General features: G+C 40.3%; 1 protein-coding gene across 1 annotated transcript in view; it reads left to right on the forward strand.

Annotated features, from left to right (window-relative positions):
* The first annotated feature begins 343 nt into the window (after window positions 1-343).
* The window catches only part of psenen (presenilin enhancer, gamma-secretase subunit), a 34178-nt gene continuing 15721 nt past the window's right edge, over window positions 344-18800 (forward strand). The window contains exons 1-3 of the mRNA XM_048261030.1: window positions 344-482; window positions 14314-14396; window positions 14481-14585. Of these exons, the coding sequence (XP_048116987.1) occupies window positions 14336-14396; window positions 14481-14585 (166 nt within the window). The 5' untranslated portion in view covers window positions 344-482; window positions 14314-14335. The remainder of the gene's footprint in view (window positions 483-14313; window positions 14397-14480; window positions 14586-18800) is intronic.

The raw sequence follows: 18800 nt of genomic DNA on the forward strand, positions 1-18800 counted from the left end.
CTATGAATATTAAAATACGCTAAATCATGTGTCCTGTATCATAGCTACATGTATGACTTTTGCAGCAAAAAAAACCGCGTGAGAATCTGTTCGGTGTTCAGTGAGATATGATTAATTAAGTGCGCTGACAGCTCATCTCACCGGCCAAACAGATTACACTGAGTGGAGTGGATGACCGGTCCAAGATGGCGGCTCCAAATCTCGTCAGCGCTAGTAAGGAGTAGCGGTCGATGCGGCGTCTATGTATATTATGTCTATGATGTGACATGAACGTTCAGACAGTCAGATCTGAGCAGCGCTGCACGAAGTCGAACGAGCCTATTCAGATATGATGCAGTAATGGATTGCTCCAGACGATGGCAGCAATACAGCTAAAAGGGTGCCGGCTATCGCAAAAGGAGAAGAAGAAGCTTTACGGAAGTACAATAGTGACGAAGTCTGCTGTGGTTCAACTAACAGTTGCCGCACTCTAACTGCGAAAGGTATGGTTTATATTCCATTTAACCTCAGTTGTTTATTCTTGCATATGCACAACGCTATTTCATAGACCAATTGAGCTGTAACATGATAACGTAATAGGGCACTGAAACAGTTGGGACGTAAGCTAACAAGTAAGACAAAGACAGCAACATCAGCGTTCAACAACCACTGTCAGAGTAGTTTTAGTAGATAGCCTATAGCTAACGTTAAATTAATCTGTGCAAAATGGTTGTATCAATACCAATTGGTAACATGTATTTCAGAAACGTAGCTAACGTAGCAAAACTTCACAAAGACGTAAATAACGTACCCCTAATTGTTCTAACGTATCCCTCACGGGATCAAAAGAGTATACTTATACTTAGTAGCCATCGTAAATACATTGGGATGTTTGGTTGAGAGCTGTTAAAGGCGCCAGGCACTGTATCAGTAAATATAAGTATACTCTTTTGATCCCGTGAGGGAAATTTGGTCTCTGCATAGAGCATCACAGTCCCGCCCACAGCCGATGCCAGAAGTAAGAATTCAATACAATTTCTCCATTGGGGTATAAGCCATAAAAACGTAACTGCACATGGTAGACTTAAAACCAGTTACGGCTGTACCAGAGAATGTCTAATAAGGGGAGAATCGCCACTCTCGGGAAACTTCCGGTTTCTGAACTGGTTGCAGTTCCTTTTCTGGTTCCACATGAGGGCGCTCACGAATAAGTGCACAATTAATGGAGGTCTATGGAGCTGTACCCCTCAAATCCACTTTTCTCGGGATATAATTTTTTGCCCATAAATTTGAATGTTGCATGCGAAAGAGGGGACAGAGAAAATACCCACCGCTGAGTATTATATTTTTTGAGTCACTTATTTGTTCTAAAAGGCCTTTCAAATACGTCAATGACGTCATTCACTAGCAGACAGCTAGTATGTTGTGGGCAACAACGACCCATCCTGTAAGAAATCGAAAGGACGTAAGTACTCGTTCATTCAACTTTTGACCTATAATCCATAGTGAGCTTGCAGAAACCACAATCAAATCTTCGATTTTTCAACAACAACCAGGTGAAAGAGACTAATTTAGCCGTCTAGCTCAATAGACCCCCATTGTTTTTGCACTTATTCGTGATCGCCCCTAGCGGAACTGCAACAGATTGCAGGTACAATGGAGTTAATAGGGAGGGATCCGGCTCAACGTAAACGGGCTCTGGCTGTACCATAGACAGTAAAAGAAATGGACGAACAGACTCCGTCGTTTTCAATGGGTGGGCACTGAGTCAAATAGAACGATTTTTCAGTTGGTCCCCCCAGTACTCGCCAGACTCACACTTAACTTTGTGGCGTTAGCCATCGAACTGAATCTTGTAACTCATTTGATAGATACACAGAAATTCTTCTCACACTTCCTTCGCCTTCAAAGTCATCAAAGTTAAACATTTATTTATGTATTATTATTAATATCATCCTCACCAAGTCGTGTTAATTGTGAAGCTACCATACATGATCATCTTAAAAAACAGTCAACAAAACAAAAAAGTTATAGCCTTGAAGCTAATCTTCTTTCCACTTTTCCGACCCTACGGTCAATCCGTCAAAACCTCTGTAATGATTAGTGCCGTTTTTAAAAAATTAGGTTTACTTTTTATTATTATTAGGTTGCCTCTGTGTAATGCTTTACCAGAGAGGGTTAAAGCGAGCTAGTAATCAAGGATCTTTGGCTTTACCTTAACATACGGTCGTGTATGTTAGGTTTTGCTTATGAGTTACCGTCAGGCCATCCTTAAAAATATTTTTGTTTGCAGTAACAGCCAAAAAAAAGTAAAAATGGGTCGGTAGGTAGGTCAATATTTGTTTTTTTTCAAGATTCAAAGTAAAAAAAAAAGTACACAATTTTGGTCATGGTGATTACGTAGGAATGAATTTACACAAATGTGCATATCGTGGCGTAACTGACTGGGTCTTCAACCCGTGCCTTCAGGCACCATTGCAAACCTCATTCTGATGCAGGTTATATAGACCAGCCTTTCTCAAACTTCTTTGACCTGAGGCCGGTCATGGCAGACTTTTGGGTCATAATGCTCATCTACATGTACCCAGAAAGAAGGCTACAATAGCTCTTGGCGACGTTATATTGAAATTTGACTATACAATACTCAATGCTATACAGTGTATTATACAGTCTCTGCTCTGTTTCTAAGGAAGTTCTAAAAACAACGTCGTTCTATTAAGTTTTAGTTAAATAAATAAATAGCCTTCCAACAGGTTGAAGCGGAGCTTTGATACCAACGTTATCGATTAGTTTCAGTTTCTCTCCAGACGGCGCATTGAATGAATGCTCATACCACCACTTAATTGTAGGGCTCCATGTTTAATGACATCGATAGCAGAAACGTTTTTTTTTTTTTTCGTCGATCCAGCGGTTTCTTGATCAACTGCGCAGCAAATTATCAGATGAAGCACCGGGCCTAATTTCCTCCGCGACTCAGCGGACCAGCAGTCTCCATGTTGCGGACCCATATTTTGAGAAATTCTGAATAGACCACAACCAATTTCAATACTCCGACCACGGTCACCGTTAGACTAGGGGAGAAGGGATGAGAAAAGATCTGGCCACAGTTCTTCCAGAACCGTGCCAAGTAAAAGCGTTATCAGTTTGTGTGAATGAAGCGAAGCGTAGGCCATAGTGTGACATCGCGTAAAACCAATGGTGTAGAGATGGCGCCACAGGTTTTAAAGTGAGCCACGTTTGCATGTAGGCAATTTATATTCACAATACTTGGGCCTACTAAAAGAAATATTATTTTATTAGCGTTTGTATTGGTTGTTTAGAGTAAAAAAAAACAATTGGTCGGTTATTAGCATGAGTTTACAACCGGCAAGTCGGTCGGACTAAAAGGGGAAAAAAATAAATATTTGGGTCGGTTCTAAATTGACAGGGTCGGGTTCGGGTTCACGGCAAACGAAAATATTTTTAAGGATGGCCTCATAGACAGTAAGGTGGACTGAGCTTCTTATCCAAACAATACGGTTATCTCCCTACGGGCGCGAAGAGATTACGTCAAAGCTAGCTTCCTCCAACCGAACAAGCTAACCATTCTTCTTACGGGTAACCAACGTTACGGACGAGGTAGTGGAGTCTGTTTTGCCTTTGTAGTGTTTATGTGGATTACATAGAAGCTACAATATCGGCTGGGATATATGTTATATGAAGTTATGGTATTTCAAAAAATCCTAGAATGAATGGACTTCTATGGGAGTTAGCAGAGAGGTGGTCCCTCCAGCCTACGTCGATTCTTCTTCTTCCGGGAATTCGCCTGCCCCCTTGGGCTGTACTAAGCGATTGTATATGCTCATATAGACACCAAAAGTTCATGGGGCACTAAGCTTGTTTTGAGAGAAATGTCTTATTCGCGATGTCTTGGATAAGTACTTCATTACCCACAATCCTGAACAATCCCACAGTGATGCCTCTGATTGGTGGAAAGGCCGTTATGGTAGTTTGAAACTTTCTCAGCGAAAATTATTGACAAAGATGGCGGAGTCGTTTACTGCCTATTGCGAAAATCTTAATGTGAATAAAAACTTTCTAGACGAACATTGGTACTTCTAGCAACAAGGATTGTGGTTTATATATCACACGAACTTAGTCAGGGTCAATACACCATCAAATAGAACACTGTAAATGCTAGTTTAAACACTTAACTTTTCAGCAACTTTTCTTGCTGCAACACAGGTATGAAATATAATGTTTTAGTGACCTTGTTGTTTCTATGAACATGAATTGTTGTTTATAGGCAACATCAACTTAGTCGAGCCATAAAGAGCCCTGTATATCCTATTAAGTACCAGTGGCGGCTGGTGCTATTTTTTTCTAGTGAAGCAGTTATGACCCCCAACCCTGGAAACGAACATTGCGCCTAACACACCTGCCAAAGTTGGTGAGGTTGAATGTATGAGACACATGATGACCTTGAACTGTCTACAACGGCATAAACAAAAGCTATGTTGTTTGATCAGTCGGAGAGCTAGACAGAGAGATTTGTTGAGAAATCAAGACCTGTTTACCACCATCTCAAAGTAAGCTTACAGGCCACAAATGGGGTGTAGTAGGCCTTAGACTGGACAAGACAGTTAGACATATTGCTTGCAAAGACTAGGCTATCTATGGTCATGCCCCCATCTCCACTTTAGCACTAATTAGTGACTAGGTAAGTCTCTATACTGAAAATAATACCAACTATATTTTCTGATCTTGATATAAGATGAATAACACTTGGTTAGACTGTATTAGCAGTGTCTTAATGCCAAGTTGTTGATGTCCACAACATCTTGAAACAACAACCTTCCAATATTCTAAGCTACTAATTATGCCCCATAAGGCATAGTGCAGGCTCTAAGCAATGTCAAATTCAGTAGCCTATTGAGAGACACATTCTTGCCTCTGGGCTCCTTGACACTAGGCCTATAACAAAGAATAAACTGTGCATAATGTGTTCACTTAAGAAATTTATATTAAGAAATTATACCATGACTGCTGCTCTGGCATATGTTTGACCAACCATTTTGTTACTGTCACTGCCTTCCTTCTCTACAAAACTAAAAATCCACTTGGCATTTGCCTCCTGGTACACTGAAGAATCCTAGACAATTTTTCTGAATCACTCCAGCCACATCAACATAATCAGGGCTTAAAATTCATTTTTCAAAATGGTGGGGGAATTCCCCCCTTAGGTTATTCATGTAGGGGGGATTTACACAATTTGGGGGGGAGGGGGGGTCGATTCTGATACCAAGTCAAGAATTGCGATTTCAATACTTCGATAATTGTTTTAAAAAAGTGTTTGATTTTGGGGCCCCCACCACCCTGACGTCATCAGTAATATATACTGTAGTGGGATCATTCACAACAGTAGATTCTGCTTGACTCTCTCCACACACACAAACACACACTGAAAATGATAGCTTATGTGATATGTTTCTATCATATATTTTTTGAATTCATATAGAGTGTATTTATTTAATAATGCATTTTTTAAAATTATAGCATTTTACTAGTAATTACTACTAGCTAAACATATTTAGTCATTTGAATGCCTCATATTGACGTTTAACCTATAACACTTAGGCGTATCTTTAATGTGGTGTGTAGGTCCAATTGAGTGCACATTGGTGATGAGTAGGTGTAATTGAGTGCCTGTCACTTTAAGAAAATACCTGAGAGTAATTCTATGGAGTAATTAGCCCCCCCTTCAACCTGGCGGTTTTAGGCTGTAATTAAGCTAGTGAATAAAAGTTGTGCATAGTCGCGGTATGTGCATGCAAATCATTATGTTTTCTATGTCATTAGATACAATAAATGTTGACATGTCGAAGACAATCTTTCTGGGATCAAGTGTTGGCGTGACCTGAGCTAGCAGGATAGTTACCAAGGAGCTCTTTCCAGATGTAAAAGTTTGCCATGGTAGCGTAGCCTATTTGCGTAAAGCGCAAAGTGGTTCTCTCTCTCTCTCTCTCCCGTGTGTGTGTCGTCTGCATGAAGCTATGTTCAATTCAACTTCGGTAGTTGATCAGTCCGGTCAATAGCACCGCATTCCGCCACTTAATGATTAGGCTATATTAACGTCATCAGACAGGCTGTAAAAGTGTATCGCGGAAATTTCGCATTATGATGGCTAGAGTTGCGGGACTTGAACAAATTATGCACAATACCCGCAATCCCGCAGTGAAATTTAAGCCCTGATAATGTTACGATAGTGGACAATTATAGCCTACTTTGCATGAAATGTCAAGTGGTCTTATCAATATCACATGAAAAACGGTGCTGTGTTTATTTTGTTTTTAAATGGTAGGTGAAATTTAGCTTCAAGCAGATTGTTCTGAATTGTCTTTGACAAAGTTGAGGATTTAAAATGGGAAGCCAAGACGTTATAACCAGGGTAGGAATTTCACGGCGGCCACGACGGCCATGGCCGTCGTTGCCTCTTGCGTTGGCCGTGAGGCCCCTTTGAAAATCAGAGGTTTACAGGCCACGGTGGCCTTGGTGCCCCCTTCTTTCAATATTATGCTTTGCATCCTACCAATAGCGATTTTTATTTAGCCTGTGGCCTGTCAAAATAATCTTAGCATTCACAGCGCAAATTAATTTAGTCTTTTACGCAGTGGAGACAGTGACAGCACAAGAAAGAAAGTGCGTCCAAATTCACCCATTCATCTCAGTTGAACTACTTGCGAAGTAGCCTATTCATCACACAGACATCACAAGTATCACATGAAAGAGCTTTTTCTCAGCTTTTAAACGATGTTACCCGATAGTTGAACGGTTCGCGAGAAAAGTAAATAATATAATTCAATTTAATCATACATTCTACTGAAGGTTTTGCGTCCCATGATCTCCCAACCCATTCATCTCGTTGGAATACTTCACGAACCCTTCTTTTAACACACAACAAACCAATATCAGAATAAACAGCATACCTTACTGAACACAAAGGTGTAAGCAGTCCCCTGTACAGTTAGCCGTTCCAGAGTAATCCAGTTTTGAATTTGCAGTAAATTTCGACATGCATGGATGTCTCCAAATTTGGGCTTTAAGTTTTACTATGTGTTTAAATTGTTCCACATGATTTCATAACCAAATACAAAACAAATGTTACAAATATCGCCTAGATATTGGTAAATCAGAGGACAGCTGACTGAGTTTGTGAAAGTAGCCTTAGCCTAATGAGCACAAAATGCTAAGCATGCATCTACATGTAGGCTATTTGAGTTTCTTTAAGCTGAGCTGTGGTTAAATTGTTCAATACATGATTTTAGAACAGGCCAAATATAAAATAAATGTTATATATAGCCTAGATACCTGTAAATATTAGATGATCAGATGATTTACAGTTCTATGTCATATGTCATGTTTCATGTTTTTGTAATGTTTCATACAGTGATGCAGGTCTACTGCAGTGAATAGGCTAAATAAAACTTTGATCATTTTTATAGCCTACTACTGTATAGTTTACTTTGGCCTTGGTGCCCTGACATGTGGCCTTTGTGCCCCCCACCAAATATGCCCAACTGAAGGCCAAGTGGCCTTGCCCCCAGAATGGTGAAATTCCAAGCCTGGTTATAACACATTCATAGCATAGGCTAATGTTATCATAACACATCAGTGAACTTGCAGCACGGCTACGTTGCTGCACTTTCTAATGCATAGCCTACATGGAACAAGTTTATCCTTACCGTAGCACCCACGAACTGTGTTAATTTCACAGGAAGTCTCTTGGTCTCCCCTCTGCATTCACTCATAAGTTATTTATTAGTTAATTAGTGCCAAAAAGACATTTAGTTAACTATTAATATTAATACAATATTAGTTAATAGATTTGCTAAAACATTAACATACAGATTTTATGCAAACAACTAACATTTAATTAATGATGAAAAAACGATTAACTTGTGCCAAATGGATATGTTAGTAACAATTAACAAATATTAACAAAGGGTTAGGTAATTACTAGTTTGCTATTTATTATGGCACCTTATTATGGAGTGTTACCCAAAAGTCTGTAAAGAATCCTGTAAGTTGCGGTCAACGATGTTCATCGCCTGAAACTTCCGTCGAATCCATCTTGCTAGGACAGTTAGACGGGCTCTGCTAGGACTTAGCGAGTCTCTAGCTGACTGGTGGGGAGACCGCTAGCAAGCTTTCCCCCCTAGCTGATGTTAGAAAATATATAACGTTCTCCCCTACACAAAAAAAAATCCGATGTACCTTACAAAATGAATGTAAAACAAACTAGGTGAATGAGTTACACAATTTATAATGAAACTCTAGTAAGGTCACTGAAGGCAAAAGTGATGGCAAGCAAGCTCACTAATGGAGACAGTGATGGGCCAGAGTGTTGCGTCAATCATATTCAACGGCAGGAAGTGTGAAATTCTGCCCAATCGGTCACTGCTTCATGGGTGGGACTTATCTGCCATAAGGATCAATTGAAACAGGAAAAAATCCATGAGCCGACTGGGTTTTCACTTGATTTACATTGAAGTCAATGTGGAAAGATATCTATGGTAGTGAAGCAAAACGAAAAGTTGGTGAAGCAATCTGATTCACTGTAATTCTCTGTTCCACCGCGGGTGACGATGGCGCTGTTGTCACAGAATTGATTTCAGGAAAACAGCTTGTGTTAGTGACTGTATTTCTGTTTCAAAGGAGTAAAATTGGGATTATTGTAAGATTTTTTTGGTGTTTTGTTTTTTACTTCTCTTTTGGTGAATCACTGCCTAACCTGTAGTCTTATAGAAGCCTCCTCTGTTAAGTACTTAAACTTTTGAACTAGCTAGCTAGCTGATACTGATAGCCCAAGCTGGATACTACCACCAGCTAGACACTGCAGTAAAATGGTTAGCAAACCGTCCATGCCCCCGTGAATATTTCACTGTTTCAAGGACGAAATCAAGAGTGTCCAAAGGGGTGAAAACCACCTTAAATCGGGTCACATTATTGACTGTTGTGTGTCCGAGGATCAGCTTGTGGGTATTATTTACACGATTACTCCTGAAATACACATTCACATACACTGCACTTTCACTATATAAAAACCACTGTTTGGAGGAAAAGGTTTGTGTGCTGTCGTCGGTTGGAAGTTGTTTAAATGGCAAAATCGCGCCGGTTTTGCCTATATTATTCAGTGAGGCGCAGTGGTTTATGGGATGAGTAGTTCCTACGCTCGGAAATGAAAATATGTACACAGTCTTGTACCTTTGACTTTTTTTGGACTTTCTCTTCATTTTTTCACTCGAAATTATATGTTGTATGCTTATGAATTACGCCGTAGCTGGTTAGCCTAAGACATGCTCTAAAACTCTTCAGTTACGGATTTTTCCAAAACGTCTATGGGAGAAATGAATGGGAAACTTACTTCCGGAAACTAAGCTCTCTTGGAGGAGGGGCGGGACTGTGATGCTCTATTCCCCTATACAGTTAGCCATTCCAGAGTAATCCGGTTTTACATTTGCAGCAATGTCTTAATGCGTGTCTCCAGGTTTCACAGTGTGTTTAAATTGTTCAATAGGCCTACATGATTTCATAACAGGCCAAATACAAAATAAATGTTACAAGATATTTACTAGATATCTGTAAATATTAAAATCAGCTCACTAAGAGTTTGTCAAAGTAGCCTTAATGATCACAAAATGGTAAACATGCTTGTAGACTATTTGAATTTCTAAAAGCTGAACTGCTTAAATGGCTACATGATTTCATAACAGGCTAAATAGAAAATAATGTTAAATATAGCCTAGATATCTGTAAATATTAAAATCAGTTCTATGATTTACAGTTCTATGTAATGTTTCATGTTCTGTTTCATACCTTGATGCAGGTCTACTGCTGTGAATATATATATATATATATATATATATATATATATATATATATATATATATATATATATATATATATATATATATATAATATATATATATATTCTTTTGATCCCGTGAGGGAAATTTGTTCTCTGCATTTATCCCAATCCGTGAATTAGTGAAACACACTCGGCACACAGTAAACACACAGTCAGGTGAACTACACACTAATCCCGGCGCAGTGAGCTGCCTGCAACAACAGCGGCGCTCGGGGAGTTGTGAGGGGTTAGGTGCCTTGCTCAAGGGTTCGAACCGGCAACCCTGGTTACAAGTCCTAAGCGCTAACCAGTAGGCCACGGCTGCCCCTGTCATGATAAAGCTGAGATTTACACTAATTGTTATAGTCCCACAAAGCTGGGATAAGGCACAGTACCGGATAGCAAAGGGGGTTGAATCGTCGTTGATTGTTGGTTAGAATGGTCTGTTTTCGTCAGACGACCGAAATTCAGCGTTGAATCAACGGAACTGTCGGAGAAGAGCCTACTAGAGGTGGGTCGGTCGCGAACAAATCAGTTCGTTCGAACGGGTCTTTAAAATGAACGACCTGAACTGATTCGCCTTTCCAGTTCTTGTTCGTTCGTCGCTGAATCACACTGACCTAGTGCTGCTGTGAATGCCTATGGCCCAGCTTCCTAAGGCAAGAGCCAAACCAATCGTATGCTGTTGTCTGTATTGTTTCTAAAACGTTCTCATCAAATTAGCCAATGAGGGGCATGAAAGCATAGCAACCGTTTCCATAAAAAAAAAAACAAATGGGCTAGTGGGAGAGCATACGATAAAAAATAACGATAATGGTTTACATTAACAATTCCATTTTACAATTCAATATTGGCATTTACATTTAAATATGTCTAATGGTAAATGCATGCTGTCTTTGTATTTTCTGTGTCATGCCAGGTTAATAAATGTCTCTTTAGTCTGTCTCATTCGTTTATTCATTCGTTCTCACGCCAAGACCCCCCACCTGTTTCACTTCGCTCTGTCGTTCTCGTTCAGGCAGGACTGACTTCACTCGTTCTTGCTAGAAGCAGAGTGATTATGGCTCTGTAGCCTAGGCAAAATGGGGACTTTTCATCAATATAATCTTTCTGCCAAGCCTTTAAACATGTTTGTCGGCATAGCCTACTGGGTCTTTGTTCCTTTATGAATGAACACATTTTTAAAAAAGAAATTAGCTGATCTAGCTGTAGTCTACTCTATTTACCTTCAATATGTCAATTTAATGTCTAGGTGAATGAACACATTAGCTACTGCTGCTTTGTCTAAAAGTACACATAATCATGAAGTTGCAGCTATATATTTGCCGCTACAATTACAGTGTTGTGTTGACCGTTTGCACAAACAAGGAGCTGAGAACCTGCATTCCATGATTCACCGCTGAACTACGTTGTACCGGACATGCTTATTATTATTGCTTTTTTTTTGTAGGCCTACATCCAGCCCTGAGTGTTGGCCTGGTTGCTAGCTTCTTCAAACTTTGCAAACTCAGCTGGGTGGTGTTACAATTGCGGTGTGCGAGTGCATTTGACCGGCATAAAATCGTCATGTCTCAGACTAACCGGCCGTTCGCAGGTCATGGCCGATCACCTGAAAGTCGGCCAATTCCAGTCACCAGCCGATCAACCGGTACATCTCTACTTGGTGAAAAAGAAAGCCATGAACTACTTCTGAAAGTTCACAGACACTCTGATTAACCAATTTGGAGATCAAGTTCCTCTGACCGTAGGTCCTATAACTCTTTCAGCTCCTATCTCAGGGCAGGGTATTTTCCCTTTTCTCGCATAGGAACCCTTAGTGACCTATGTCTACGTTGGTCTAACTCATAAGCCAAACCCACTGTCAAACCACACAGTCTTTAAAATCTGCACTGCCTGTGTAAAAAAAATACGGAAATATACTAGGCTACTGTCAGAGACAGAGAAAATTGACCCCAGGGTCTTTTTCTGCATTAAAACGCATCAATGAAGCTGTGGAAACAGTATTTTTCTTTGATCAACCACTACAGCGCTTGCTCCGGTATACGCTATAGCCCCAAATCGCAAACTGTGGATTAGCTAAGGGCCATGAGTGAAACGCTATCCAAATAGCATTTTTTAACCAGTAATATTGTTCAAAACGGTACCAAACTTCGTTAGTAGCTTGGGTCCCTACACATAAAAAGAAGCACCAACAACGTAATTAGCGAACCCGGAGTTTATTACAGAAGACTGTGAAGAACACTTAACAACTGTTCCCCTACCAGCTCCTCCAACCCCAGCACGAATCATAGATTAACCAAACGTGACCGTACAACGAATCCTTGTGATGCTGGGTTGGAGGAGCTGGTAGGGGGACAGTTGGTTACATAAGGTGCAGCCGTGGCCTACTGGTTAGGGCTTCGGGCTTGTAACCGAAGGGTTGCCGGTTCGATCCCCGTTCTATTCGTAGCCTACCACTTTTGAATGACTTGGAAACATATTTTACAAACGGGCCTCTGTGTACCTGATGGCTTGCCTTCACTATCCGCGATGTATCCGAAATAGTTCCAGATTTCACTTCACCTTTTGTTTTATCTACAAGCCGAGGACTGGTCAAAGGACTATGTTGACGTTGGCTGCACACTCACTCACTCAGAGCTGCCTGCTTGACACACCCACTTGCCTAGATGCATGCAAGGAGCATGGAGAGTGGGAGCAGTCCTAGGGCTGCAATTTTTTTGTGCGGGCTACTTTGTTAATATTTGGGAAAATGTTAACGGCCCACCGGGAATCCTCCCAACGCTCCCCATTAGCCACTTAAGCTCTGCTTCTTGTTCATGAGTTTAATCGTTTAGTCCAGGGGATTCCAAACTTTTTGACTCAAGGGCACATTGGGTTTTGAAAATTGGCCGGCGGGCCACATAATAATAATACGTTATGTATTATTGAAATGACAAAGTAATTTTGTTGTAGAAAATTAATTTCTTAAATACTGTTAATTTGATGCTGTTTAATTCATTTATGATGCACCGTCACTTTAAGACTCTTTGCCAGCTCCACTCAAATATAGCCTATGGCTAGTGCTGTGCTTATGGCTGTGCCCTCTCACAGTTTATAAATGGTCAGTAGTGGGAACTACTGTTGCCATCGCGTTCTCTCCCTCTCGTGCACGCTCAAATGCGTTCCCAATTAAATGGAGTCGCATAACGTAGTTTGATCTGCTGCAATGGAGATACTATATATCTCGATGTAACAAGCTGTTTTGACATTGACATTGTAAACGTTCTCTAAGAAGAGTGTAAAGCAGTTTGCAGTAGCCTAAAGTTAACCACAACGTTGTCTATCGCTGGAAAAAAATAGCGAGCGGCCTATGATAAACTAATAAATGCTCGGCGGGCCGGATTAAAGTGCGTAGCCGCAGTTTGGACACCCCTGGTTTAGTCATTCGTGGCTACATTTTCATTATTGTGCACTTGTTTTGAGTAGGCTGTGTCTTGAAACACATATGCATTGTAGGTTGCACATGTAGCTTATAAAATACATGAATAAAATTCACGGATCCCGTCGTTAGCTCAACTCTTATTATAGGCTATATTGGAGGAAGCAAACAAGGACTAATAGTTAACATCATAAAAAAGGCATGTGTGGTTTACGTCATGTTTCATGGTATGAGTTGAGAGCCCTGCTTTGCTTATGGTTTTGGTTAACTTCACTTGTCTGAAATCCAAAATATTTTCGAACAACGGATGATCCGTTTCGAGGGACAAGCTCTTGGCCTTCTGTGCCACACATTTGATTTTTCGTCTTTTTTTTTTTTTTTTTTGTATAGTCTTACTAGCCTACTAATAGTTAACATAATGCTACTAGTCCACAGTGCATCCAAACTGAGCAGTGCTGAGCAGTGCAGGGAACAGCTGTCATTGGTAGGCTGCATGCAGGCACATGGTCAGACAGGTTTAAGGAGCGCTTGATTTGTTTTGTAGCGGAGCGTTCTATGGGTTGCCATGTTGGTTCTATGGGTAGAGCACGCTTTTTTTAATATCGCTCGATCACTCAAATTTGATCGTGGGAAGCCGTGATCGTGATTAAAATTTGATCAATTGTGCAGCCCTAAGCAGTCCACACAGACACATAACGTTATTATTTTAATAAAATATCGATTTTTAAAACGTTTGCGTGTAGGCATCGTGATACCTTTCTAGTATCGATACACCATGCAACACTAGTAGGAAAAATGTGGGCGGGGGAATGTAGCAGGCAGCTCACTGCTCCGGGTTAGTGTGTTCACTGTGTGCTGTGTGTGTTTCACTAATTCGTGGATTGGGATAAATGCAGAGACCAAATTTTCCTCACGGGATCAAAAGAGTACTTATTTTGCATTGACATCACATTTTGATATGATTATGTGGTGTGGTGATTCAAATTACAGTCAACTGTTCCAAAGAAAATTACTTTTTTCACTCAACCAGATATCATCAAGACGAAACGGAAATGAATCTGGAACGTGTACCTAATGAAGAAAAGCTCAGCCTTTGCAGGAAATATTACCTAGGTATGCTGAACTGGCAACTGTCATTTCTAAACTGAATACTCAAATGGATATCTGTGATTTAACCAAGTTTGTTTCTTTCCTCAGGAGGCTTTGCATTTCTTCCATTTTTGTGGCTGGTGAATGTGGTATGGTTTTTTAGAGAAGCGTTTGTGAAGCCAACCTACAATGAGCAACTTCAGATTAAAACATGTGAGTAAAGATATGATGGTATGGAAATGTAACAAATATTTGACGATTATAGTGATCAAAATGATCACAGTTATAGATATTATTTCAGTATGACCACCAATGACCTACCACAGGCCATTCCTGCATGCACAATAGGGAGGGAAAGTGAAAACCAACGCCCCAAGTGGATGCGTTCCTATCGAAGAGCAGCTTCAATGTTAAGTCCCATAGTCCTATTCTTAAAAAATATTGTGAAGCCAAATCAGCGAAGTTATCCAGCATAATCTTTTTCAGTGTGTATACAGTAATAATCTACTAACTGTGAAAATGCCAGTCCCTATTTTGCCGCCTTAAAACTTTACCCTTCGACATTACTCACGGTAGCATGGTTTGTTTATTAGCATTGACACTTAACACTTACTGCCAGTGTGAGTAGGAGCACAACACAAGTTATCCTGACATAAAGGTAATCACCACGTGGTTTATCACCATATTACAAAAAAAACTCAAAATAATTCAACTGATCCTAAAAATAAGGTATGCCCACTATAAGCAATAGAGGTGACCCCAGTGCAAATGAAAGGCATTGAATTAAGTTCCCAATGTGCACCGAGATATATTTAAAAAAAAAAAAAAAAAATCCCATCCACTCCGCTAAACTCTAGGAACGAAACCAGTAGGTGGCGATGAGATTAATTTCCCTCCCTATAGCAACAAAACTGAGAATAGCATTGTTCACCCTACGTGACGGGGTTCAGTAGGTGATGGTAATGTACCGAAGGGCGCCTAATCTGCCAGTAAACCCTCACAAGAAGTGCAAGTTGCTTCAAAGAAGTGCTGCATAATTGTTTTAATACAAGGGATTTAGTTCATATTTTTGCTAAGCTTAGCATATGAAGCTAGCTAGTATGCCCATTCTCTGCCTATGGTTTAGCTTGCGCACTAAGCTAACCGTGACCGAAACTGTATATTTACAGACACGTAACTAACTAATAGAAGTTATGGGCTGGCGACTGAGGTAAAGTTAGTGAATTGTTGGTCAGTAAATAAACATACCTGCAAACTAGTCGATTTTCGCCGAAAATCGCCGTTTTGAATCAAAATATGTTATTCACGTGAATCGTGTAGATCCGAAGAGTTTTTTCGGGGGTCTTTGGTCTGGAATGAGACTATTGTCGATTTCATGCGAGATTAATAGAGAGTGGGAAAGTGAAAGACAGAGAGAGAATGGCAGGCAAGTGATTGGCCTCTCTTTGCAGACCTAGGCTACCTATCAGTTGTTTCTGAGGGCGGGCTTTATCTCTCACTTTTTGTTAAGCAGAGCCTGCCTGCAGCAGCAATATGACCAAGGGAAATTAGAAAATGTTAGCTAACAAACACCACATGCTACACTAAAGTGTATCTCTGACTAGACTCGAGGTAAAACATCACATTGTTAGGCTACTTTTCTCCTGCCCTCGGTGGGTTAAAGGTTGTATCAGCGATAGCGGGGATACACCACTTCTGTTGATGTTCAAACAAAACAGAGAGCTAGCTCGCTACCCTCCCTCCCCCTCCCTCCTGTGCAATTAAAACTCCTGAACACGCATCTCGTCGATTATTGGTTGAAACACTTTATTTTGCCTTTGAGTGGGTTGCCAACCCTTGTTTATGAGTTATTCTAATTCTAATCTTCTTTCCCTCCTTAATCCAAACACTTAATTGATAATAATTACAATAAATGCAAATCATGAATGTTACAATATAATTTTTTAAAATCCATCCAATAGCCATGCAATGAAATTAAACACATGGACATAATTATTTATTTGACAGTTTATTTTTTGAACTGATAGCTAGACTAGTCTAAAAAGGATGTGATACTTCCATGAAGGCAGGCAGATTCCACCGTCCGTTTTGGGGGTCACCCCTGTGAATCAAAGGAAAAAAAGAGTGCATTAATCAGTTATTTACAGAACTTTATATTAAGATTTTCATCAACCATTATCAGTGAATGATGGTGACAAACATTAGAAATCCACCAGGAGACAAAATATTAGCGCAACACACTCGGAAACCATGACCACCTATGGAGCTGTTTAAAACATAATAACTTGTATGCTACCGGGTGACATTAGCTAAATGACTGTCTGATAATGCTACAACCAAAAACGCCCAGTAACGTTAAGTTCAGGCTTGGAATTTCAGTTAACTATACAGTAGTAGGCTATAAAAATGATCAAAGTTGTATTTAGCCTATTCACAGCAGTAGACCTGCATCACTGTATGAAACATTACAAAAACATGAAACATGACATATGACATAGAACTGTAAATCAACTGATAATATAATATTTAGATATCTAGGCTATATTTAACATTTATTTTATATTTGGCCTGTTCTGAAATCATGTTTTGAACAATTTAAGCACGGCTCAGCTTTAAGAAACTCAAATAGCGTAGATGCATGCTTAGTATTTTGTGATCTTTAAGGCTACTTTCACAAACTCTTAGTCAGCTGTATATCCTCTGATTTTAATATTTGCCGATATCTAGGCGATATTTGTAACAGTAAAGTAGAACTGCTTTACACCTTTGTGTTCGGTAAGATCTAGGAATGTCCCGATCCGATATTTGGATCGGATCGGCCGCCGATATTAGCAAAAAATGTGGGATCGGCCTGCGCGGGAAAATCCCGATCTGGACTCCCGATCCAGTTTGTTTTCAAAATTCCGGTTCAGCGCACCGATGTATGTAATCCATTCCAGTTTTTTTCAGCTTTTCCCCCAAATCCGGTCCGCGTTTTTCAGCACACCTAGGGACCTGTCCAGCATCCCACTTGTCTGTGCATGTCCCACTAAGAATTTAAAGTTATCGAGCAAACATTTCATGTCACAGTTGAATTAATATAGCCTAATGTTAATCAGCGACCACGAGTGTCCATGAGACCCTCTCTTACTATTAAGGCTCTTATGCATGTTGCTGCTGACAGCTTAGCCTGTCTAACGAATGTTATCTCCGCGATTTAAGATTGTTTGTGTAATGTATAGGCACAGCACGCACTTTAATTTCCCTATTTTTACAATCGGCTAGCCTAACAAACGCATTTCATTTCAAAAAGCAACCTGGTCAATCGCTAACAACTAAGTGCACCTAGGCCTACAACTCTACACATCCAAAAGGGTAGAAGCTTCCAGTAGGCTTATCATAACTCTTTTACCGCTTAGTCTGTTCATCGGGCGCAGCCCTACTTTATCGATGTGAATTAGTGACGGCTGTTGTCGCGTAAACTTAAGCTCCTCTAAATAGTGTAGATAGGCCTACGTGCTATGTTGCTTGATTTTCTGTAGCCTAATAAATGCAGCCTGTAGCCTAGGTTACTTCAGCAAACCCAGACCAGTTGTGGCATCAGTTTCGCTTTTAAAACGCAACAAGAGGCTTTTTAGCGCAGTCTCACTTATCATTGATGAGCACAGGAGCAGGCTGACACCTGAGCATGTTGAAATGATCACCTTTGTGAATAGAAGAAGAATCTCTCCATCATGCTCAGACTGCAGCCAGGGCAAACAGTAGAAATTGAAGGGCGTATGGAGATGGAGCAGTAAAGTGTGGAGGAGATAGCAATACTGTAGAAGGCTGACCGTTATTTGGGTTGTTATAGAGCTGCACAGTCCCGCCCACAGCCGATGCCGGATGTAAAAATTCAATGCAATTTCTCCATTGACAATTGCGGTATAAGCCATAAAAACTGAACTGCACGTGGTAGACTTAAAACCAGCTACGGCTGTACTAAGCGATTGTATATGCTCCTATAGACACCAAGAGTTCATGGGGCACTAACCTTGTTTTGAGAGAAATGCCTTTTATTCGCGATCTCTTGGATAAGTACTTCATTACCCACAATCCTGAACAATCCCACAGTGATGCCTCTGATTGGTGGAAAGGCCGTTATGGTCATAGTTTGAAACTTTCTCTGCGAAAAATATTGACAAAGATGGCAGAGTTTTTTACTGCCTATGGCGAAAATCTTAATGTGATTAAAAACTTTCTTGACAAATATTGGTACTTGTATCAACAAGGATTGGGGTTTATACATCACACGGACTTAGTCAGGGCCAATACACTATCAAATAGACCACTGTAAATGTTAGTTTAAACACTCAAACTTTTCAGGTTGCCGACAGGCTAACCTTTAGCATTTCCGACATTGTATGTCATTACATAATGCAGCTAACATTAGCCTACATGCTGCAACAC

Source organism: Alosa alosa, chromosome 13 (assembly GCF_017589495.1).
Source record: "Alosa alosa isolate M-15738 ecotype Scorff River chromosome 13, AALO_Geno_1.1, whole genome shotgun sequence".
Taxonomy (NCBI): Eukaryota; Metazoa; Chordata; class Actinopteri; order Clupeiformes; family Clupeidae; genus Alosa; species Alosa alosa.